General features: G+C 36.9%; 1 protein-coding gene across 1 annotated transcript in view; it reads left to right on the forward strand.

Moving 5' to 3' along the window:
• The first annotated feature begins 2410 nt into the window (after positions 1-2410).
• The window catches only part of WWOX (WW domain containing oxidoreductase), a 509571-nt gene continuing 485288 nt past the window's right edge, over positions 2411-26693 (forward strand). Inside the window, exons 1-4 of the mRNA XM_032195351.1 lie at positions 2411-2596; positions 4656-4720; positions 6412-6469; positions 7585-7763. Of these exons, the coding sequence (XP_032051242.1) occupies positions 2490-2596; positions 4656-4720; positions 6412-6469; positions 7585-7763 (409 nt within the window). The 5' untranslated portion in view covers positions 2411-2489. The remainder of the gene's footprint in view (positions 2597-4655; positions 4721-6411; positions 6470-7584; positions 7764-26693) is intronic.

Below are 26693 nucleotides of genomic sequence, written 5' to 3' on the forward strand. Positions count from 1 at the left end.
TGCAGCAATGGATCTGAATGGCATCTTTGAAGTACTGTTTGCTAAAATATGACTCTTAAAGCATATGACAGAAGATTTTAAGCAAAATGGATTACTTACTACTCTGCCTGAATGAACATGATGACTGAGATCACTGTAATAATATGCAGATCCATTCTTTTTCTGCAGTGCAAAAAATGGATAGTAACTTCATAGAACTGCTATTACAAGAAACAAAAACCATAACAACGCACACACAGTATAACTCAAAGGAAAGATTGCCCACTTGCCCAATTTATATGCAATTTCATGCTTTCCTACAGAGTTGATGGGAAGTGACAAGAAAGAAGGCTGTGTTACCTCTATAATTTAAGATCAGAAGAAGAACCTTCACTTGTAGTAAAAATGTTACAGGCCTCAATCTGTATCCTAAAGGGAAGTGTGTAGTAGTTTCTCAAATGTTTTCATAGAAAGCGAAATTGCACTGAGAACAATATAAACCCATAGGATTATGTGGTATGATATTACTCATGTAGTAGGGACTTCAAGACATTTTGTTAATATCCATGTTGCTCTGTCAAACAAAGCCTTTGCTTTTTCATTCGCAGCATAAATATTTTTACATGAAAGGCAGTGGCTTAATTTAATGCATATATACACATATACAAATACACGCCTACTTTTAAGATTCCATTTTTCTTTCTAATCTAGAGTACATTATACACTCTTAGAACTGAAGTACTGCAGTGCTGTTGTTTATCTTTAGGACATAATGCATACTTTATGCAATACAGATGGTTAGGATAGGATGACTGTCTGACAAATGATTTCCACATTCCCACTGAGCATGATTCATGGAATGCTTACACTAAATACTAAGAGACTGCCACAGCAAGAAAACGAACAACTAGCTTTTCCTACCATACTGCTTCTAGATGAATACTATTTTTGTATTTCAAATATTTACTATTTTCTTGAGCATGGCAGATCCCTCCCATCAGTCACCTATGGAGTATTTCAGCAGCTTCCTGGACCAGAAGTGATCACGTCACTGAAGTTTCCCTCCAAATATATTTACCTATGATAATATATTTGCTTAAGAGAATTTTAATACTCCCAGTAATACCTGCATGAAAATTGGCTCTTGATGATGCATGACATTTTATCCCTAGCAAGAGATGATTTAGAAGGCGTAATTTCTCAGAGGAACAGGCAGAGTGATGGGAGCAGCAGGACAGAAGAATGTTCAAGCTGCTTTTTCTAGCTGGACATGCAGGCTGTTAGTGGGGAGGGAGTGAGCCACACAGGTCAGTATCTGAAGGAGTGCATCAGAATATTACCCAAAGGCGTCCAAGCGCTGCAGTGCGTTGGTGTGGTTGCACTGCCACCTGCTGCAGCCTCATGTGATTACAGTCTCTGTCCAATACCAGATATACATGTATATATTTTATTTTCTTAGAACACCTGCCAAAGGACTACACTGGGAAGATGCCGTTACAGATGCTCACAGCTGGGTTTGGTTTTACAAATCTATGCAAACCTGTCAGCATATGAGTGCGGGATCTAAAGCACGGAGGTAGGTCAGTGGGCGCACTCCACCTCAGCTGGTAATGGCAGTGGATGAGGTACTGCCTCACCTGTCACAGCCACACAGGGGGCCTGTCTTTGACTGCCAGAAGATCCCATAAGTGTCTGCCAACACACTAACCTGCGGTGCTGCAGCCTTTGCAGCTTGCCACATCGGTGCCCCCAAATGACTCTGGTTCGATGGAGGGGCCTGCACAGCAAGGCGGATGAGCTAGCCTGGCTGTTAATCAAGGTGAGGTAGTTCTTCAGAAGCATGGACAAGCCAGGCCTTCCTTGCCAAGTGGGGCAGCATGGAGGTGCCCTGATTATCACAGTGAGGACTGAGGACGTTGACCCCAAAAGCAGGGGTGACAAGGCTCTGTGGTACCCCACAGCCATGGCAGCCAGCCCGGGTGTGGGGACAAGCGCTCAGGAGCAGCAGGTGCCAGGCAGCAGCTTGCCCCGTGGCTTACAACTTCACCTAAGCACCACTAAAAGCAAAAAGTTTCAGGAATGGTTCACTTTTCATTGCTTTCTGAGGCTTCGTTGTGGCACAGTTCTGTGGCCTCTCTGAACAGATGGCTAGAAATGCTTCACAGCCCCAACACCTCAGCTTCGTGTGGAGATTTCAACTCAGACCCGGGTCCCCGAGGGCACGGACGAGCCGTGACCCACAAAACACCCTCAGGACCGAGGGTGAAGCCGCTGCTCAGCCGCGGTCCCCTCCGCAGTCGCGACATGGAGATGGCGGCGCGGGGCTGAGGGGGGGCTCCCGCCACCCCAGTCACAGCCCGGCGCCCCCGGACTACATCTCCCATGGTACTCGCGGGCCGCTGCGCCGCGCCATTGGCGGGGCCGGCCGGAATGGGGCGTTCGCCGGGCGCCCGCTGCCAGGAGGGCGGGCGGGCAGAGCCGTGCGGGGCTGCGGGGCTGCCCCCTGCCCAATGGCGGCACTGAAGTACGCGGGGCTGGAGGACACGGACAGCGAGGAGGAGCTGCCGCCGGGCTGGGAGGAGCGCACCACCAGGGACGGCTGGGTTTACTACGCCAAGTAAGGGCCGGGGCGGAGGCCGAGCACGCCTGGAGCCCTGTGCCCGGGGGCAGGCTCCGTGAGGAGGGGAGCGGAGCAACATCACGCCCACCCCGCTCCCCGCATCCCCTCAGCTCGGGACCGGGGCTGGGGCCGCCGTTTGGTGGCCGCCGCCCGCCTCAGGAGAGCCCCGGCCTGGGCAAAGGCACGGAGTGCCGTGAGGCAGTCGTGGCTGCTGCAGCGCACTTCTGGCATCAGTACTTATCCACACGGGCAGCGGGGCCTTAGAAAGAATTGTTTTCTTAGTTAGTCTCTACTCTTGCAGGAGTACAGAAGGAAGGCGCGCAATGGAAGCGAAACGTGACAAGTGCTCTCCCTTGGCTCTTCAATGGGCTGCAGCTTTGACACTGTCAGCAATGCCACTGGAACTTATTGCATCCTCACCAGTTACAGAAGGGGATGTGTTTCAGGGTTAGCTAGCGTAGTGGGTAATATATAAAAGTATTTTCTCTCTTGTGGTTTCTATATCCATGCTGATCTTGCAGTCTGTTTAAAGCTGTAAGGTTTACTCCTGTACAAAGATGGAGAAGTACATTGCCGTCTCACCCGTGGCGGGTTCATGTCTTCCTTCCATGTTCTGATTCACAGTGGGCAACGCACTTTTCAGTTTCTGGTGTTTAAACACTGCAAATTGCATCTAGATGTTTGTTTGTCTGAGGTCAAGTTCCTGTAAGTTTCTTTTGACTGAAAAAGCTCTTTCATAAACAAGTCACCGTGAAAGTGACAAACCTACAAAGTAATAAGACACTGCTTCTTGCAATGTGTAGTTTTTACACGGTTAATTCTGTAGGTCCAGTTGTCATCTGTTGTGAAGATGAACTAACTCTATTCAGCTTAATGGCACTGGGTCTTTCGTAGCTGAGAACCTTTCCCAGTGTGTCTAAAATAGGTGAAATGAAAAAGTGTTGTACTGCTGTTGCCTTCCGTATAAGCTTTGTGTTAACTCAGCATAGTACGAAAATGTGTTTTTAAGCCTCATCGACAATATGAACTTTAAACCTAGCTAGGATTACTTTGATTTAAGACCTTTAAAGCTCTTTGTGATGAGTCAGCTGTGTGCATGGCCAGTTAACAAAGCTCAGTGGGCATACATTTGTTTGATAAGCTGTGATAATTTGGTTATATATTGCACATCAGACAGGAGGAACTTGGGATCGTATCTGTAGTATACAAGTGTCCTGAAGTTCAGGTGCTGCTGCAGGTCACAGAGATACGCTTAGGGAATCTCAGACCCCCACCAGTGCTTCCCATAGTAGAATATGCTGTACACAGCTTACTGTGGGGGTGAACAGCATGATTGTTATCTGAAGGAAAAGTTTCATATGTTGTGTATAAACTGCTGTTTGTACTTGATCTGTAGTCTATTGCTTATTCATATAACACTTATATTGCCTATTCATTGCTTATATTGCCTATTATTGCTTATTCATCAATAACACTGTTAGTTTGCATTTCAGATGTGGGCAGCTGTCAGTTTTGGGACACTCTTACAAATAGTCCCTGATACTCAATGTAAAAAAATAAAAAAAAAATTAAAAGAGGATTTTAATAGGCAGGATGACTTCAGCACTGTGAGTCATGTTCCAGTGCACATTACTTTGCTTGTTAGTGTATGGTGCAGAAAGTCTTACGGCATAGTTACTTTATATTGGTTCTTGCAGTTATTTAATTGAACAAAAGATCTCTGAATTATGACATGATGGCATTATTGTCTTTTTTAAGTAAATAGTCTGTTACTCAGAGCATATGAATAAACTTTCTTGTCTGAAGCTATGATTGCTTGTGTAGAAATCAGGGCTTACTTACATTACAACTTGCAAATGCTTATTATTAGACAAACATTTGAGAAAGGTGCTTTTGTTATTTAAAAAGTTCCTAGTACTTCCACTAGTTTCTGATAAATTCTTTTAGAAAAAAAAATGGGTATTAAAAAAGCTCTGCTTATTAAAAATTGGATTTTACCAGAAAAAGCATTATTAGGCAATTTTTTAATCTTAAACTTTTTTTTTTTCTCCTACAGTCACCTGGAAGAAAAAACACAGTGGGAACATCCTAAGTCTGGGAAGAGGAAACGTGTTGCAGGAGGTTTGTGTTAAGCTTTTGTAATGAAGTGAATTACATCACAAACATTAGTTGGAGTTTATGCAGGAACTAGGTTTCATATTGATCTTCTAGTTGATACTAATCACCTAGGCAAGCTGAGCTTGAAAAATACATCTGATTTCAATGGAGTTTAACTTCTGTGATTGTGTCTGTGTAGACTGATTGCTTTGCAGATATATGGCTTTCTTGTATTGCTCAATAAAGCCCAAGTACTAATTCCAGGATAAAGAGATTCTTTTACTGTGATGCATTACAGGCTGGGATATTGAGGTTGGATTCTGATGGCCCAGTGTCTATTAGATATCGTTTATGGTTAGATTATATTTGTAACTGCCTATCAAAGAATATCTCTGACACAGAGGGAAGTCCCATTAGTTTCCACTTTTACTCATTTTCCGTGACCCTGTTGAACTTTTGTGTCAGAAAAAAAGTTAGCCTCTCTTGCAGGACTCCTCCAAAAGCATATGACTTCTTAAGGACATTGGATCAGTGCCTTAAATCAGATCTTCCCAGAAGTTTCTGTATTGTGTACTTAGGGATGCTTCTGAAAGGTTGGAAATTAAAGCCTGAAAAACTTAGGCTGCCCTACCTAATTTGAGTTGGAGTGTGGTTTTGGAGAAAATAAGGCTTTGTCTTGGTTGATATGATTTTTAGATAGGTTGAATGACTGGATATTTGTGGAAAAGCTTAACTAAATGTTAAAAAATACTGATGCAGACAAAGCTTTTCCATTTAAAGTGTTTTGTGTAGATGGATAAATGGTGCAGGGCTGCAACACTTTGAGTATGGTGATACTATGCGGCGATACTATGTAGTTAACAGTATAAATGTCCCTGTTATGCTTAGTTTGGGTAATGAAAAGGGAAAGTGGCCATTGTAAAAGGATATGCCAGGTGATACTCTATTATTACTCAGTTGAGGTTTTTTGATTTATGCTTTGTTTGCTTTATTCTGGTGAAGAATTAAAGCCCCTGAGGAAAGACTATTCTGTTGACAAGCCATATTTCTCTTGGTAATGTGACTATAACTCAAATGTTCTCAACAGATTTTAGGCTTATTGAATTATAATTGAATACTTTCAGCCAGGATTAGAAATCCTGCGGATACTGTCCATTCAGTACTTCTGTACAGTATTTTTCAGAAGGACTTACTTTCTAAAGATCTATCAGTTTTGTTCTTTTATCTGTCCTTCCAAATTTGATTTAATATATCCTATACCCATTTCAGGATTCTTACCCTCCAATTTTTGGTATGTGCTATATACAATTTTCCTACATTAGTTGAGTATTTTGGTGATTTACTTAATCAGGGATGGATAATAAAAAATGTGTGCATTTGTATATGTACACACTAGGAAGCATGGTAACATTTTGCAGGTTTGTGCTATAACATGAAGTAATCTGTATACTGAATTTCCAGATTATACTTAAAGTGCTGGCCATGAGAGTTGTACCAGATCTCCCGTAGGCTGTACTTGTGTTAGAGAGCATCATATGTGTGTGGTTAATGAAGCAGTCCTTGTTTCAAGTTCCAATATTCAAGTGCGGCAGGTGGCTGCATTACGTACAGAATTAATGCAAACTTTACCAGCATCTGTTTGAGAAATCATATAAACTTCAAATCTCATTGTACTCTAATGCCTATAAAAATGTAATGTCCTATGTTTTTCCTAGGTCTGCCATATGGATGGGAGCAAGAGACTGATGAAAGTGGACAGGTTTATTTTGTAGAGTAAGTATGTAAGAGTAAGACATTTGTAAATAAAACTTCAGAATCAGTATGTAAATATTACAGATTTAGCTATGCCTAAACACCCATTTGTGGTTTGCTGAATTCTTTCATGTACATAGAAATACTAGCTTGGGTTGCAGATTGAAGTGACTTGCAACTCAAATTGTCAGTTGATCTTCAGGCAATGTTTATGTAGTTTGTTTTGTTTACATAACTTTATGAATAAATTCTACATAACTTAAAAAACATAACCAGAACTTCATGGCTGATAACATTGCAATATTGCTTTAAAGATAAAAGATGAAAACAAAATTGCTCTGCCTCTGACTCACTTGTAATGTAAAGCATGGGAAAAAAAGAGGAAGAGAATCGAACTAGTTGAGAATTTTATAAGACTGAGAGAAGTTCATGGAAGCAGAAGGAGATTTCTTGGAACGTCTTCTTTCTGGAATATTTATCTTAAACTGACTTTTGACAGAATGAAGAATATTCACAGGCCTCTTATAGTGTATATCCTTACTATATATATATATATAGTATATATAATTACTATAATATATATAGCATATATATTACTATATATATATATAGTAAGGATATACACTATATATATATGTATATATATATAGTGTAGCCTCTTTGTTTGATGAAAACTAAAACTTTGTAATAGAGAGGTGAACCTGACCAGATCATGCAATTTACATAGCTGATTTGAACTTTTCAGTTATTTGAGGGAGGAAAAAAAAATAGTACTTAGCTACATTTCTTGTTGGTATATTGCTTGGTGGTACAGGCCCCTTTCTTAAAGCTCTTTAGAGAAGATATCTTCCCTAATATAATGTATTTTTCCCCATAACAAAATGTTCCTTTATATATTAGTGGTTCGCATCAAGTCCAGAATGGGATTGCAATGTATCTGTATACCGTTCTTAACAGACACTGTCATGATCAGGAAAATGGTTGATTAAATTTATCCTAATTATTTTTTTTTAACAAAACTGGGAAAAACTATTTTGGGCCATTAAATAATAAGTTGAAATTGTTGAAATACATTTAAAATCCAAATCCATAGTACAGAAGGGTCAAAGCAGTTTATTTTGTGTGTTCTTTTACAGCCACATAAACAAAAGAACTACCTATCTTGACCCAAGATTGGCCTTTACCGTTGAAGATAATCCGGTAAAGCCACCTACTAGACAAAAGTATGATGGAAACAGTACTGCAATGGAAATACTTCAGGGACGTGATTTGAGTGAAAAAGTGGTTATAATCACAGGAGCAAACTCAGGAATAGGTAGGTTGACATTATACATACAGTAAAATATAAGAAGCTTTATCTTACGGGCTACTTTGAAGTAATCAGTTGTATCCTTGTATCTATACACTATATATACAAGGACATAGTGCATATACTATGTATACTATGATATACATAGTATACTATGTGGTATTTGAACTTACTTTGCATTATATTCATATAAACCCTCTAACACAGCAAATTTTGTCCAGGTTTGTATACTGTTTTTTTTTTTTAAAAAAGTGTAGGGAGTCTAAAGCTTAGAGAAGAGCCACAGGAATGACAACTGATTCTGGTCTAGAAAGTACTGATGGAAGCATTTCACATCTTATTAGTAAGGGTGGCTGTTAAGGGGAATTAAATAGTTTCTGTAGTCTCAGTGGCGAGAACAAGGAGTATAAAGTTTGTATTGCTGCAAGGGAGTTAAGATAAAATATTCAGAACAACTTTGTAATGGCAACAAGTAAGCTCAGGTAAAGATTTTTCTAAGGAGGCTGCTTACATCTGAAGGTATTTTCAATTCAATCATGAACTTGTATTGGAATGCCATAGTGGGTGCTCTGTTGGGGTAAAAAATGATGTTTGTCCTTCCAAAATCCCTCTTAGTTCCATTTTCTAGCTTGTTCAAGCTGGTTTATAAATACTATTAGAGGTTCATTTAGCCTAGGTATTGGTTATATAATATTATTTCTATAGCTGGTGAGTATTTGAGAGATTTTTATTAGCTGCTTTTGTTTAATATTTAAAATAAAGTTGTGGTGCTTGGGGCCTTTCTCTTTCTTCTGAGAAGACAAGATTTCTTCTCCAACTTAATTTGCTAGGCTGTTTGAAGTTTTACTCAGCTACCTGCACAGGATATGTTATGTTCATGGCTTAAATTTGTGGAGGAGCCACAAATCTTAAAATGCTATTGTGGGTTAGTGTCACATCCTGCATCTCAGTGGTAAATGATGGGATCCACCTAAATCCTAGATAACTGGTCATCTTTTTGTTCCTCTCTTGTGGTTTGCATTTTTCTTCATGGTGGTACTACATGAATATTGAAAACTCTTATGCAAACATTTGATATCTTTTTAGAGCGTGATCTTGACTCAGTGCATTTGGGAGGACACTGGAATAGCAGAGTGTTATCCCACAAGAAGCAGATGAAGAACGTAAAGCTTTACTGTAGCTTACAATTTATGCATTACCAACCAGCATACATCCTGCAGTCATTGTAAGATATGATACTATACCTTGGCACTGCAGTTAGTGCAGCAAGTGCTGTGCTTAGTGAGAAATTTGTGTTTTTCAGTAAGTTTTACATTCCACATTTTTAGTACAGCATGTCTTTAGATTGTGTCCAGCAGCAGAATTTGCTTTGTATGCAACTGTGCAGTCTCAGAACACTTAAGAATTACCTGGGCTTCAGCACGAGAAGCGCTACTGCTCAGACTTGCTGAGTGAGCTGGAAGTGTTTCATATATGTCAAAAGATTAATCCAAGGTGTATGATGCTTTTGTCAAGATCTTTTTTCCACTCTTTCTCCCTTAGTTCATAACCTGGAGTGATCACAAGTAAACAAGTATATTCTTGCATCTTTTTTGCCTGTGGCTATTGACTATAAGAACAAGTAGTAACATGTGAAGAGCATCTGAAATAATAAAGAATTGCTGTTTATTGGTATCTTTTGAGTAAACTCATTAGCTGCCTGGGTAGTATGCATGCTATGGTTTTGTCCTGTTCTTTTTTCTAATTAATGTTAATGTGTGTAAGCACATTTACACAGAAATATGTTTACTATGGTTCAGCTCTGTTGGTGTATTTACACGCACATGCAGTTGACCTGTATTACACATACTTACTATAAACTATACACATTTCTTTGTTTTATTGTTTTGTGTCCCTTGACAGTGACGTACCAAGGACAGCCGAAGCATTAGTGAAATAAGCCTTGAGCATGTACTTCTGTATGAGGCTAGGACATAAGGAATCCAAAACTATGAAGCTGACATAGGGAATGCAAGTGATTAAGATGATATTATGGCCTATATAACTTGCATATCATGATACATTTAATATTGCTGTAGTTTTGGGCTTTCTATTAGACATTATTTACCATTTGCTATGGGGCAAGGATTAAGAAGAAAGCAGTTCTGGGGTTTAAGTTTCTTATGTAACTATGGGACTCTTAGCAAACCACTTTGAACATGTCTGTATTGTGTAATGGATTCTGATGCAGCAGTTCCTGCGAGCTTTAGTGTGTCTGCACTGTTTTTTAAGGAAATACTAATTGCTAGCTTGAACAGAGCCTTAACTGATTTTAGAGCTTACTCCCAGTTAGCTGAGGATTTCAGTTCTGTGCTCCCTTTTGTGTTGTAGATATTCTGTTTAAACTCTTTGTTTATTTTGGACTTATTATTTCCCCCAGTATTTGAAGGAATAGGCAATTACTGTGTTTTTACAACACTAGCATGCTTTTCTTTTTTTTTTTTTTTTTTTAAGAGGGAAGGAGAGAAGCATGAATATTTCCAAGGAAATATTACTGTCTATGATGTAGAAAGTGACTGAAAGAAAATACCTCACCTGTACATTTGTACTTAATATCCAAAAACCCTCATCATTTTTATTATTGTCAAAATTAGTTTAATTGATATATTTGAAAATAACTTTATGGGAGCTGTAACTGTTAAGAAATTTTAAATTTCAAAATGGGTAGAACAAAGATCAAGGTGTAAGGGGGTAGAAAATGGAGAAAAATGCATTTTGAATTATTGCGCTGCTGGATGCTCAAGATCATTTGGAAAATGCTGAGGATCTGATGCAAGATGGATAAACAAATTATTTTTTTCTTTCATCCATATACACTGCTTTAAGATAGGAAACTTTAAAAATATAGCAAACTATAGAATGATATTGTAATTGATTTTGTCAGTCTGATACTAGGAATCTAATGTAGCTTGCCAAGACTTTTTTCCCCTCTGAGGAGTTGAAAAATTGCCCCATACTCCAAAGACATTGCATTTACATTTCCTAGTGTGCCTGGAAAACTGGAGGACTCCCTCTGGTCTGTGCTTCTTCAGGTCACATCAGAAAATGTTTGTAGTTCTTTACAAAGTTCTGTTACTTCATGCTAATACAAAATTATTCAGGCAGGCTGTTCTAGAGTAACTGTATACAGTGTTCTGTATACAGAAACAAAGTGGTGCTTTCTATACTTCTTCATCTGTTATTTTCTTCCCACTTAAGTCGTTTTTAATTTTCCGCTTCTGATGTGCTGGCAACTTCCTTTCGTTACTGAATAGGTATATAGTCTGTAAGAATCTTAGATCACATACCCACTTTCTTAACCTAGTTCTTCAAATTGCTGAAAAAAGTGGTAGAAAAGCAGTATACTAAAAAAAAATTAGAATAATAAATAATTACCGATTCATTAGTTTTCATTAGCAACTTGGGAAATGTTAATTAATTTATTTTTTTTCTAACAATACAAGGAGATTGAGAGTTATTAGTGAAAAGTTTTTTTTTTTTTTTTAATTTTTTTCTTCTGACAGCGCAGTATAAATGTGCTTCCATCTTTCTCTTTAAGCTAAATCCAATTTAGCCTGAGTATCACATTGAAAATTAAGATAACATTATTCACAAGAAACCTGGTGTAGTAAAACAAAATAAGACTTTCACCAAATAGTCCAGTGTTACAGTCCTTCTGGATTTAAAAGTTTCTTGTTGCATGTACCTTTAAACTTGAGTACTGTAAGCTAGCAGTTTGTTCTCTTAAAGTCAGTAAGACATACTTCAGTGTGAACAATTAAAGACAGCACGTGCTTTTAATGTGTGTTTTTGTTTTGTTTTAAAGGTCTCAGCATCAGGTTATAGAGAATACTTCTCTAGCCCGTCACTTCCGTACTTTCTACGTTTTCCACTAGAGGGCTCTGTTGCTCTTTGAAAATGTTAAACAAAAGCGAACTGGTGCTTTTTCTTCATTTTAGTAAATGCTCCTGAAATTTCGTTGTTTATATATTCTTAACTATGGGGCTAGAATTCAAAATTTTAAACAGCATGTCAGCTACTCCTGTAGATTTTATTTTGTAGAAAGATTTGGTATTTTCAACTATGTGTTAGCAATGTTGCTAACTAAATTTTTTAAAGAATATTTGATTTTAATCTCAGACAGTAGTGTAACTAATGTATTTTTCTGTGTCTTCTATATTGCTGTTTGTTTTTAAGATTCATATGGCAACGTGACCCTGAAATTGTTTTATTTTCTGTACCGGGTGCAGTTGTATTTAAGGTCTTGTGACTGTTAGAGTACGGCAAAATGTGGCAACAGTGGCAAAATGTAAGTAATATTGTGGTATATTATGAAAGGGCAAAATATGTATGTTCTGTGCAGTTGGACACATTCCACAAGTTACTCTTTTTAATACTTTTCCAAGACTTCTGTCACAGAACTGTGTTACTACAAGCAAACTTCAAGTCTAATTTTGTTCTTTTGTTAAGTGAAGGTCAAAAGAAATTTGTTAATCATTTTTTTTCTAAGTGATGCCCAGGTCAAGCACAGATTGTCTGAAGAAAACGAAAAATATTTTTGGCTTTGAGCAGCTTGAATTTTTAAAATGCTGAAGAAAATCCAGAAGCTTCACTTATGTTATTTACTACATTGTTTTTCTTGATCATGCTTTACTAGAGACCCTGTAATTTTATAATAATTGAAATCTGTTAGATTATTTCTTCAAAATAATTGTCAGTTAATGTTTGGTTAAATGGAATTGTCTCTTATCTGGCACTTTTATTGCTGTGAAATGCTCTCCCTTAGCCAGGAGAAAAGTTGTGTAATGGGTACTATTAATCAGTACTTAAAAGGTGAGTCTCTGCTCCAGTGAGTTTTCAGTCTCCATATACTTCTGGTGTGAGAAGTTAGCTTAATTTTTTTTATTATTATTATTATTTTTTTTTTTTACTGATGCCAAAGGTTGGGAGATGTGCTTATAATTTATCAAAATTAAACATCTGCTTTATGACTTATCAAACTGTTTCAGCTAACCAGCCCTCTAATTTATAAATGATAAACAAACATTTTCCTGTTCTATTCATCTCCCATAGCTTTTTTCTATTGGTGACTAGTGTATTATATTTCATGTGGAAAGGTAGGTTAACAGAGTTAATAATTAAAAATATGTGCAAGTTAGCTTGTAGCATACCATTTAGTTTTTCCAACCCTAGACATTTAAATTACAGCTAAAATTATTAGTAAATTTTTAGCAGAAGATGCCATGTTGTAATAAAGTGTATTTTTACAAAGAAAGGAAATGCAAAGCAACCTCTCCTTTTTGTTAAGGTCTAAAATACAGTTAGCAGCTACATTCTTTCATTGTCCTTTAAAACCGATTGAGGCTGCATCCCTTGCATCCCCTTAAACAAATGTAAGCGATACTTGAAGATAGGGTATGTGTTACTGTGTTAAGAGAATTACACGTAAAACTCTCTTTTTGAGCTCAAATATCAGAACAGAATTGAAATGCATTGTAGATTTATTTATTGAGCTGTATTCCAAGTATCAAGTGTCATAGCTGATTGCAGTGGGAGTTTGTATATGCACACAAGCATAGCCAAACACTGAAACTGTAGAAGGTAATGTTTTTACAATAGGAAAATTGATAATTAACTTAGTATTAATCATTGTGGTAACATGTAAATTATTAGATTTTATTCAACCACGGTGGTGAATAGTGTGATAAATGCAAATTGCATAGCTATATAATTTTATCACATGCCTTTCAATGCATCACCTGCACCTAATTCAGAAATCTTCCCTTGTATAGGGTGTTTTAGGTGTGGTCAGTCTTTGTTGCATTTCTTATGCCAATTAAGTAATGTCTCTTTAATTTTGCTCCCCTTTTGTGTAGTAGCTTAAACTTCTTGTTAAGATCGTTTTAAGTCTACAATGCATGCTGAGCTAGCTTTTGCCAAAATGCTCCAAATCTATCAAGAATGGAGAGAGATGAGAAGTACTTATGCAAAAGAACACACGAATTTCTTAAGATGTAAAAAATTGCCCAGTACCTACAGTGAAGAGATTTCTGTGAATATGGGGAATTGTTCTAGTTGCACAACATGCAGAGATTACTTGTGGACAATGTAGCATTTTACTGAGGCTTGCTTTATCAGTCTTTTCAAAGAAGGTAGCATTTGCTGAATCCTAATTAAACCAGTGAATGGTCTCAAATGAGTCAAATTCAGATCATAGGGGAGGAATAAAACAGACCCTTACGAATACCAGTGAGGACTCTCATTTTAATAGTATTAGTCTGACTGTGTTAAGTGTGTTCATTGTCTTTAACTATATTGCATGGAGTTTGGTGGTCTAAGCTTGCAGATGTTTTGTCTGAATCTGTCAGGGAGGAATTATTCAGCTCTGGTTTTTGAACTAGATCACAAATTTTCCTTGAAAAATGTTTGTTTTTCTCTGAAAGCACACAGTTTATTTTATAATTTCTCTCCTCTGTTTTCAGATGAGATGGTTTTTAAAATGATACAACTGGCAGAACTTCTACAGAGAAACAGCTAGACAGTGACACATTGATTTCATGTGTCATTTTAGAATTTGTCTTATGATGTAGTACCTGAATTTTACCAGTCAGGAAAAAAAAAAATCAGCACGTATTTGGTGGATAGTTTGTTATGGACAAAGTCATCTTTAAGAGAAAATACATCTGTCTGGTGTTGGTCTGCATTGTTATCTTTCTCAGTTCTATTTACTATGCTCAAAGATCTCTTTAGGCGTAAACCTCTTTTTGATATGTTTCATAATGTAGAATAAATAATATATATATATATATATATATATATATATATATATATATATATAATTTTTTTTTTCCCCAGTAATTGACTATTATTTGCATTCCTATTTCTCTTGGGAGCAGAAAAACGGGGTACAGAATGGGGGAACAGACTTGTGACAGTACTATGAATGGTCTTTTCCTAACTTTCCCCCCATTTAATGAAAAGAGTCTGAATCAAAGACAAATTTATTAATTCCTGTAGATTGTAGAAGTTGAAACCTCTGCCTGTTTTTATTAAGACTTTGTGTATGTATTTCTATTGTAGCATGATGTACAGAGAGAAGAGAAGCACTGGAGCTTTGCTGCGATGTATCTTGTGTTCTCACTTATCCGGCATGACTTGTTGTGGTGAATGAACTATTACAGCCTTGCATGGTTGTATGTTTTCATGCTGGAAGTGTTTCACATGTGGCGAACTGGAGTGGGTATTATTTATGAATGTTTGGTTTCAAAGCTTATTGTGAGGCAGACAGACCAATATATATCAACTTGGATTATTTTTCTTGGGCAAGTCCTAGCTATCCCTGAGATTATTTTCATGAAATAGTTTGGCGCTTTTGAAAGCATGATAGAGTTGTTCTTTGATGTATATTGTAGTTCTTTTTTTGTGTGTGTGTGTGTGTGTGAATCTTATGCTGCATATATCACGTGCTTCACAAGCAGCACAGTATGTTAACAGAGAAGCACTGTTGGCCAGGGTACAGCCAGTTGCATGTGTGCTTTGCACTGGCAGAATAGAATAACCTCTATTGGGTAACCAATTTTTCTCATGAAAAAAACATAGTTTTGCAGATGTAACTTTTACAGCAGGACCTTCTGCCAGCACAGTTGTGTTTTTTAGGACTGTATTCATACCATCCTTTGCCAGTATCACTGAAAGTTTGGTTTTAAGCCCTTTTAAAATGTGGCAAGGGGGTGGGGGGAGGGCGAGGAAAAAGTCATCCTTTAGCCTAATACAGTTCAGTATCAAATATATATATATATGTTCTTTTTGATTTCATGTTCTTACTGTAGCATCTACAGATTACTCATTCTCATGAGGAAAAACTGCTTGCTTACTGAAGAATTCAGGGAAAAATAATTCAGAATAATCAGAGGCTTACTTTTAAAGTACTGTGATCCACATGTGTGGACCAAGCTAAGCATGGATTATCTTAAACCACATAAATACCTTTTATCTAAACTATAGATGTCTGTAGAGAATTTTTTTTTCTTCTTCTTTTAAACATGTCTTAAAAATCCAAGCTTAATTTACTATTTTTTTTAAAGTATTTTCTTCATGGAAGTTCAAAACTTACTTAGTAGGTGTGAATTTTGCTGTACAAAAGCTTTTGGGGGAATGGGAGTACAGATCTTCTCCAGGAGAGGCTGAATCCTGTAGGCAGTGTATTATTATTATTGTTATTTTTAAACCAGAGTACATTATGTGGGTAATTGGTATAGAAAAGCACAGTTTATGGAGGGGAAAGTGCCTGTGGACATTCTAACTCATTCTAAGTCCTCATGGTTGTTAGTAGCTGTCAGTCAGGGGTTAGTCCTGATGTATTTTGAATAATTAAACTACTGAAAGCTATTTTTTTAGGCTTTGAGTAATCTCAACAGAAGAGGGTTCTTGTTTTGTGACTTTAATTTACGGTGTGTGTTCTGAAAGTTATGGTAGGTCATAGTGATCGAGTCTCTCTTGAGTACTACCTCTCTGTTTTTACTCTGGCTTAATATTGTGGAATACTAGCATTGCTCTGTTTTACATAAGGCTGCTACTGTCTACTCGTTACATACTGTAAATATTAAAAGGTCCTCTTGGACTTACGTAATTTATTTTTCTTACTGAATAAGCTGAAAATGGTGTCAGATGGACATGAAAAAGCAATATGAACATTTTGATGAATCTATTTATTACTTCTGTAATGAGTAGTACACATGGTTGGTTAGCCAAGTTATTGAACTTCATCAACCTTGGCTGAAATTCACAATGCATGTGAAACTTGTTGTAACATGTAAGAAATTACATCTGAGCGGAAAGGTTCAATAATGATTACTACTTGTAATAGAATCTTTTTCACAAAGGATGGGATTGGACTGTACGCCTTTGCTTATATTTTCTGGAATTCATTTTACAGGGGAATAACATATCTGTAGAACAGGAACCTTTGTATGTGGTGCTCATTTTCGTGTCTAAGAGTTAAAGACTTTTCAGTGTGCTGCAATATAACTTGATCGTTTTCCTGTCTTTTGAAATATTTAGTTTCACAAAGGTTTTTCTTGTTATAATGCTGCATATTTCATAGTCCAAAAATGAAAAGATCTTTTTGCATAGTTTGGTCTGTCTGTCTTTGACACAGAACTTAATCTCTGCATCATCTTGTGTCATCATGTTTTGAAGCTGATTGCATGGCAAGAGTTGTTTTTTTTTTTCAAGTAATCTCAAATGTACATTTTTATCTTTCTGGAATGCTTGTAGGTGGTGGGGACAGAATAAATTTATAAATGTGTACTGTTTTCTAATGGCAGCCTATTCCCAAACATCTAGTAACTTTTCTAGATATTGTCAACTCTAGTTACAGTATTAACACGTACATTAACTGATGTGTTGTTCTTGGCTTATCAGGTGACAAATTCTTAGTATCTGTACCTACGCCAAGCAGTAAGGTCACAAAAAGTAAGGCTTGCAGTATCTTGCATCCCTTTTAAGCTCCTCATGATTGATTGTGTCAAGGACTTAAAAGGTTTTGAAATTCAAGTCTGAAACAGTAATCCCCACCAAGAAGAAAGTGAAAGACGCAGGTAAGAATTTGGGAAGATGAAGAATGAAACCCTGACCTCACTGAAGTCAGTAGAAAGCTCCTATTACAATTAATGAGGCCAGAATTTTGCCAAAATCATTGAATATGAAGAGAACAGTATTATGAGAAACTGTTCTTATATTCATCCTAATATCTGCAATATGAAAACATTTCTAAAAGACAAGATGTGACTTAAGAAAATTAAAGAATGTGATATTGGCTGTATTTAATGATTCTTAGAGAAGGCAAAGCCAAAAGCAGTTTAATCTTCTTTTTTTTTTAGTTTAATGATAATTGCAGTTCTTGGTTCTGTTATTGGCCATGCACAGTCGTATGCCTGCCTGTTGTTTTCCTTTTTTTTTCCCTCTTCAGTGAAAGATCTTTTTTTCCTTTTTTCTCCCCCCCCCCCCCCCCCCCCCCCGTGTTTTCTATAGGCTTTTATCTTTAATACGTGAGATCTTTGTAGCCTTCTTTTCAGCTCTGTAGCCTCGTTTCTTGTGTTTGTAACATCTAGCTGGCTTTGGTTTCTTCCTATATTCTATCTGCACAGTGACTTTTGCTACTTTATCTGTTGCTTTATAGAACTCCCTACAAACTGACTCTTGAAATCTGAATGGTTTTATAGTAATACACTGTACGTTTATTCTCCATTTAAGCATAGCTACTATGGATGCTCTCTGTAAGTTACTATACTTAAAGTCTTCTTTATACTAAAATAAAAAGTAAGATTGGATTTTTTCTTATTTTTTTTCCTACTTTCTTTGCAGTAATAGTAGCTGTGCAAACAACCAACCGTCACAGTTCACTTTTGGATATCTTTACTTCTTTTGCATACACTGTAACTTGAGGTTCAGAGAAATTAGTGTTGCTTGGAAAAAATGAAAAAAATGTGTACGTTACAATATCGTTGTAGCTGATATCTTTTGCCTCCTCATTATTTATTCTTTAAGTAGCTTTAACAGATATTCTTTAATTGGATTTCCTTTATTTTTGATATCTAAACTTGAGTTCATAAAGTTTGTGGGACACTTTGTTTTTGTGATGGTTATTTAGAAAGCTGCCTTTGGGCAAAAATTCACTTTTTGTTTAAAATCTTGCAAGGAGTATCTGCAATTCCCTTCCAACACAGCCAAATTAGAGAACAATACTATATTGTGTGTTCAGAGATCCAGGAACCTTGAGAGGTTTTGATTATAAACCTCTGCCACTGGCAAGCATGAGCAGTGTTTCTTGTTTCTGCTACAGACATTGAGTGCTACTTAGGAGTTTGGGATATATGTGATTAATCTTGTTTCTACATATATAGCAATTTATGGCTAGAGTAATTGACCAAAGTTTACAGATTATGTCAATGTCCATATTCCAATTTGAAATGGAAATCAGATTGTTTTGTTATGGGATAGAAAGTATACTTCATTGAGAACCAGTCTAATTCTTTAGCAGAATGAGTAATTAAGATATATTGAGTAGAAAATATGGCAACTAGAAACGAGTAAAGAAAGCTCTTTGGAAAAGTATTTGTTTGGGTCTGTATCCAGCTGCAAGCAGTTGCTGAGAGGTATAAATCTTATTCTTGTTGAAGGATTTTTAACTCTGAAGGTAAACTTGAAATATTTTTTGGTTTACTGAAACGTGGTAAAGAGCATGTAAAAACTGTTCATGACCTACTTGGCAGCATCCTTCTGGCATCCTAGGTGAATGAAGACTAGGATCTGTGAGAAGGCATCTTAACTGTATGTGTTTCTCAGTCTAATGTAGTCCAAGGAGGACAAGGAGACCTAGACTTCATGATTGATTTTGTATTTGTTAACTTGTTTTTCAGCAGTGTTTATGTATTAAGAATGTAAGGCAGAAATACACTTCATAATGGTGTACGATGTAATTTGATGAACAAATATCACTTAATAGATTCTGATGTACAGAAACTGAGTCATTTACCTGAGGAACTTGTCAAGGACAAAGCAGACTGAATATGAGATCAGGAATTGGACAATTTCCTGGCTTCCCAATTCCTGGTTTCTGTGTAATCTTGAGTGAATTATTCAGCTTGATCCTGGAAAGCAATGGAAGTAATGCTTTTTAATCTGCTTCACAATAATGTCTCAATAGTGTCTCAACGATTTTAGGGTACAGTATCACTGTCACAAAACCAGTAAGTAGGTTGTTTGAAATGTTTTCTATGCTTTTCCCCCAGTAATTCTTTGTATTTTACAGATGTAGATTTGTAGGGTTATGTATTTTGGTATTTAACATCCCCCTTCTCAAACTGGCAAGGTCAATTTTTTTGGAAGATGAAAAACCATCTTGGTGTAAGACATGTGGCTTTAATAGGCCATTTACTAGAGAAGATTGAGTCACAAATCCTTCAGATTTTGGGTGGGTTGCCAGTGTTCCAGCTGTTAGCAAACAGTCCCTCAAATGTGTTCATCTACACAAATACACCCTAGCTTTGGTGGGAGAAGATGCATGATATGCTTTTGTGCCCTACTTGAAACTGGGGCAAAGAGGATTTGGACTTTTTTTTGCCCATGGCCTTACATTATATTTTATTGACATCTAATTCTTGCTTGTTTTCCATTCTTCTTGCTTTTGTGTATAGACACTTTTTGTTAATACTCTTCTTGTTCTTCATCTTTTGTTTCAGAACTCCATCTCCTGCCTTACTTTGTATGTCGGAACCACATGATGGATCATTTGAATTACATAACAGCTTCCCATCTCCCTCTTTCCTTCGTAGTTTAAAGCACACCCAAAAGGTTTGCCAATTTTGAACCTTGGGAGGTTGGTACCCATTCTGAATACCATCTAATCCAGAAAAAGTAGGATTTTACAGAGGTAACTCAGGACTGTGTGTTCCCAAACCTACAAGTCTGTTATTTTGCCCTTTGCTAGCTATTTCTTTGCTTGTACCAGAAAGAGCAATGAACTGCATCCTTCCTATATTCTGTTCTTTTCATGGGATCCTGGAAAGGCTCTTGTATTAAAATCTTCCTCTGTTGCTTAACCGAGCAAATTGTATTACCTCACGTGCCCTGAGGACAGAGGTGGGTAGTGACTGCCAGAAATCAAGCAGTATTTTAATGGTCAGTCCACTCATCTTTTCCTTTTCTTCTCCCACAACGTGACTGTGAGCTCCTTAGGCCTGAATGTAGCTATGTATATTTAATTTCTAAGACATCTTTTTTTTTAACCTAAATTGTGAGCTGTTCAGGACAGCACCTTGTCTTATTATTTATTTGTAAAATGTCTGGTATACATTTTAAACTGTTTGTGCAACTGATCTAAATAAATATCAAGTTTGTTTTAAGAAAAAGTTTGGTCTGATTTATGCTGCAGTACTTTTTCAGTATCTTTACACAAAACTGAGTATTTGTCATGAAATAGCTTACAGATTAAAGAAAGCTTGGAGGATCTAGCACTTTAGCTGACAGCACAGTATGACTTTTAATTATTCTGCCTTGGATGAAATATTTCTCTTTATTAAATTTACTTCTTACATTAACATTGCACTGTTGTACTTGCCAAAAGGAGATTCAAAACATGCAACTAATTTTTTTTTGTTACGTTTAATTAGGGCTCAGCTCAGCAGTACAGAAACCTATGATACTGTTGGCTTATAGAACAGAAGTGCACTTGAAAAGAAACTAGACAACTTCTGGCTTTTTTCTCCATTTTTGCTTTGGTGAGAAACATTTTTGCTCTCATGTTGCCTAAAGCTACTGCTGATGCAAAGAGCAGCTTTACAGGAAGAGTTTGCCAATCCTGTTTCTCCCAACTCAGAATATGTTTTTTAATGTGATTATTTAAAATAAAATAAAAAAGCCTGAGACTGTCAAAGATAGTCTTAAATTATCTGGTTTTTTTTTTCAGTTGTTTGAGAAAGGTTGTATGGGAAGGTGTTTTAAAAATAGTGGTAATGGGGAAGAAAGCCCCAAAAACTTGTTTGGGGAGACGAGCTGAAGGAAATAACCCCTCTAAACCATGTTCATAACCTAGCTGATTCTAAATATCTGATCAGATTTTTTTATAAACCTGATTATGAATGCTTTTATGCTGGCGCTTTTCCATAATGCAAACCCTTGAAGGGGATGTGAGGATTACCTAGGCTCTTTATGATTGGCCTTTGATATTTGCTACTGATGTTAGGTAAATCCTTATTTTTTTTTTTTTTGTGTGTGTGTGTGTGTGTGGTTCTTTTGAGTTCTGTTGCCATTACTTTGTAGCTTGCCTCAGCCATGTTATAAAATGTCTATGAAGCTAGCATGCACAAAAAGTTACTTCCTTAATACTGTGTTCAAGTACCAGCACTCCTGTATAGACTGTTTTTATTTAAATAAACAAAAACCTGGTCACTTATCTGTTTGACTAAACACTTGGGAATGGTTACTTACAGGGAAATCGTGTGGAATGTCACATCAAATTTGACTACTTGGATCTCATCTAGGTTTCTTTGAGATGCTACTTTGATGTTGACTTAACACTGTAAGCAGATTTATCATTTTCTGCTACTCTAGATTTTGCTTAAGTGGTTAGTTTGAAAGTGTTTATTTTGCAGTAAAAACAAAAGGAGTGCACTAACTGTAGTCTAACAAAATATTTTGTTTGTCCCTTATGAATATAAACATGTAATTATGAATAGAGTAATTTTAGCTTTTTTTTTTCTTTTTTTTTTTTTTTTTTTTTTTTTTTAACTAAAATTGGGAATATAAGTCACACTGAAATGATTCCTGCTCATTTTAGGGCAAAGTTGCTAGCTCAGGTTTCTTGTAAAATATATGCAATTTTTTTGTTTAACTTATCTTGGTAATAATATATTTAGAATTACTTTTAGGCTATTTTTTTCTAGAAAATTCAAAGCTACATGTCGAGTTGCTGCATATTCAGATGCCTGTCTTGTCTTTGTGGTATGATATCTGTTGCAAAGGAAATATTTTATGAAAGTGAAAAAATTGGAACTGTAAGAAATTCTCCTGAAACATTACATTGTAAAGCCAAATTCTGATATATTTATTTTAAATGCAGTAATTGATTTGTGTTAGGCAAAACTGGCTCACTTGCTTGCAGAAAGCCACACTGTCATTTCCAAAGACAATCAGAAGAAAACATGAGCTTATTCTATGCTTGAAGAAACACTGAGAATAAAAAGCTCAAATAGAGGAATCTTCAGTTGTAGATGTGGTGTTAAGATATGACAAGTTTGTGTCTGCAAATGACTTGAGAATTGGTAAAATAGTACTTCATGGTAACTTCTGTTGGACTGATACAATGCATTTTAAAAATATTCAGGAAAAGATTGTTTGGTGTTTGGTAGGGGCATGATCCTATCATTTAATAGATGAAGAAAGGCAAGATAAGACTTGAAGGCTGAGGCTTTTCTCTTAAAGCAGCGTAAAATATTTAAGCAGTTTTGGGATTAGTTGAAATGGAAGATGCATTGCTCAATTATTTTTGACTCTGGTTTTTGATAGCTGATCTGCATCTAATGCAAGGAGTTGATATTGAAGATATGAACCTAACAGTGAAATCCTAGTTTTATCTCCAATTCTCCTTTTCTCTTCCCTGTAATTTCTCACCACTGTTCATCCATCCAGGCACCTGACAGAACCTGTTTGCAGTTACATGAAGTCAGAAACTCAGAAAAATCTCGACTGAGAACTCCCTGTATTTTAGGGGCAAACGTTTAGGGTTGATGTGAATTGCCTTTACACAACTAAAATAAGGTCTTATCGTGGGACATGTTAAGTAGCTTGGATCTGTATGTAATGTGCTGCATTTCACCAGAGGGTTTGTTCCAGACGGGAACTCTTGGCTGTAACTGCAATATTTATATTGGATGGTAGCACCTTTACAACGTAAGGGATAGGAAATGTGGTTTTGAGTCTGAGCTAGACTATGCCATTGGATAGCTGATACAACTGTCAGTGTTTAATCTTCTCAGCTGTGTTAAAAGTGAAGTCCAAGCTGTGTTCATGTCTTGTGTTTTTTAAAGTGACCTGGTAGGAATCTTTGGGCAGTAGAGCTAGAGTGGATACCAGATCTGGCTGCAGCTTTGTGGCTCTAACTTGCAATATATTTGTAATGAACGCACCTGATGTACTCAATGTTTGTATTGGCTTGCAGTGTCTTCAGTTATAGGTTTACCTTTTTTTTTTTGTTTTCCTCGGATGAAACGTTTTTAACTATTTGGAGGAACTGAGACACAAATCTTTATAAAAAAAAAATAATTATCCATTTATTGATGGGATTATGTGTTTAGTACTGTGATACCTTCAGCTCAACTACAATACCTTGAATTTTGACAATGATAATGGCAGTGTGCTTATTATTGGGAATAACTTTCCATGCCCAGCACAGTACATTGCAAAGTGTAATGTGCAATGAGTGCATGTTTTTAAGTTGTCTGGATGGAAAACAGAACCAATCCATTAGTCATCCTGTTTCATTTTCATTGGCTTTTTCTGTGTCTCACAGCTCCAACAAAAACACCTTTGTCCAATCTATACACAAAGGGAGAGGCAGGATGTACCTTTCATATAACAACAAACTTTCAAATGAAAAATATCAGTTTGTGGTGTTACCATGTGCCTACAAACACACAGCAGCAAATATAGCATTAATGTTTAACACAAATTGCTTTTTAAAATGTAGTCTGCTACTATCTTTTTTTTTTTTTAATTGCCTGAGAGTTTGCATTTAGAGCAACTTGAAAAATGTCTCTCTAAGATTTTTATCCTAAATACCCATATTGAGACTGTATGGTTGTGGCCAAGCAATTCTGATGCAGAATGCATGGTGCTTTTGGGGCTCTGAGAAGTAAATGATGTGATGATTCACATAGGGCTGCCATCACTCCAAATGAAAGATCTGTTGGATGATGTACCCTTAAGTCACCAGCACAGGCAAAGATAATCTTAGTCTCAAAAGATTCTTCCCCAAATCACATGTCAGTATTGCGGTGTTCAACCAGAAAAGCAGCTTACATAACTCCAAATTCTTCATTGCTTTAGCAGGTTTGAATCTGCTTTACTCCTTGTATTGAATGAGAAAATCTGATCTGTTGTCAGTGGTGCTTAGTTCTTTCAAGCTGAAGTAAATCTAGGGGTGCATATGAGTGAAGTCTCTTTTCCATTTATAGTTCTCCTGATTAATTCTTGAAAGTCACAAACAACTCGTCTGTTTGTTGAGATAGTAGCAGTGGGGATGAGTCTATTTTGTATTATAAAGATGGTTTTGTTCTTCAGTGTTTAACCTTACTGCAGTTTACTCTCCTTTGTAGTAAAACTGGTTTTAAATTGCCTTTCATTTAGGTTGCATGTTTAAAAATTTATATATATATATTTTAAAATTGTGTCCTCTTCTTTATTTCCATCCCTTTTAAGTAAAACTCAAGTTTACTCTTGATCCAAGAAAAAGGTTCTGTTTTCAAAGCAGAGGATGACTGAAGGGAGCAACATCTGCTTGGAAAAATAGTTTTGTGATATTTTTATTTATTTACTTCTAAGTTTGAGAAGAAAATCAGCTATAAGCTTGAGATGACAATCCAGTGTGCAGATGAGCTTCTGATGGTTGAGTGAAAAAATGTTGTGGCTTATCAGAATATTAATATTTAAAAAGACGCATGCATACTGAGCTCTGTTGCTTGGCTTAACGCTGCCAAGAGTGTGCTGGCCATTTGCGTGGCATAGGTTTTCTAGCTAGGTGTTGGATTTGTATTGTAGAAGCATATTGGAATAAGAACACTTTCCTTGTCCCAAAAGTCTTAAAACCAATGTGAAACTGAAGTGCTATGTATTGCTCTATGCTGAGTTGAAGAGGAAACTTCTGAGTTTTTTTTTTTTTCTTCTTCTGCTCTCCTGGAAAAAACTCATAGCAAGGAGATAACAAAAAAAAAAAAATCCTGCTTTTTACATTCTCTTTTGTATCACTTCTGCTCAAAGGAAAGAGTTTGCTTGTTCTGTACACTTGTTTAAACACATGCTCTCGATCTTGTGGCTGTACTGCCCTTGAAAGGAGGAGGCCAAAATACTTTTTTTTTTTTTTTTTTTTAATTGCTTAGTGTCAAGAATATTTTAATTGAGTTTTCATATTTTCTGGATTGCATAATTTTAAAATCTATCCCCTTTACTATATGAAGATTATGTAGAATTATTATTCTTTCCCAAGAACAACCAAATTGTACAAATAAACTTCCTTTTCATGGGAAGTGGGAGGATTTTTGCTTGCAATTTAATACCGTATTTGGGGGGGGAGGGGGGAGGGGAAAATCCTGATCTTCCAGCTGCTAGTTTACAGGGGTATGACTCGGTACAAGTCTCTCTTCTTCATTTTGTATTAAAAGAAAATATAGACATTTAAACCAACCGACCAAAAAAAAACCAACCCAGATGTATTCTGAAAATTAACTTGACTTTGCAAAATAGGCTTTTCTGTTTATAAAGAATTTAAGAGGTGTTTGCTGTAATTCGGAAAGTAACATGGAAGTTTGAGAACAATGTAGTGGAAAAAACAAACTGACCACAGCTGGGAAAGTAATACACACTTTTAGTGATACAAAATGCTCATGCTTACAAAACCAGAGTTGGTTTTCACTGTTCTATGGTCCATAAGTAATCCATCAGTGTATGAAAGACCAGAAATATGTAATACAAACAGGCTAATGCTTTTCGCTCTCAATTCCACAGACTACTTTTGTTCACTTACTTGATTTTGCTGTTTACTGTAGTGGAAGGGAAAGAGGTTTTATTCTGCAGTTCCTTGTAGTTTACATTCAAACTGACTGTGACATAGGGCTCAAGAAAGGCTAGAGTCATGACCACTTTAAATCATTACCGATGCACAAAGGAAGAATCTCAGGGCCTCCAGAGTTCTCCTATCGTTGGAGAGAAGGGAAGAAATGATTTTGAAGAAACTAAAAGCAAACAAACCCTGTAGGCTTTTAAATAGAGGACTAAGCTACAGGCTGGGAAAGGAATGGTTGGAAAGCTGCCAGGCAGAGAAGGACCTGGGAGTGATGGTGGATAGTCAGCTGAATATGAGCCAGCAGTGTGCTCAGGTGGCCAAGAAGGCCAACGGCATCCTGGCTTGTATCAGGAACAGCGTGACCAGCAGGGCTAGGGAGGTGATCGTCCCCCTGTACTCAGCTCTGGTGAGGCCGCACCTCGAGTACTGTGTTCAGTTTTGGGCCCCTCACTACAAGAAGGACATTGAGGTGCTTGAGCGGGTGCAGAGAAGGGCAACGAAGCTGGTGAGGGGCCTGGAGAACAAGTCCTACGAGGAGCGGCTGAGGGAGCTGGGCTTGTTCAGCCTGGAGAAGAGGAGGC

This window comes from Aythya fuligula, chromosome 12 (genome assembly GCF_009819795.1).
Source record: "Aythya fuligula isolate bAytFul2 chromosome 12, bAytFul2.pri, whole genome shotgun sequence".
Lineage (NCBI taxonomy): Eukaryota > Metazoa > Chordata > Aves > Anseriformes > Anatidae > Aythya > Aythya fuligula.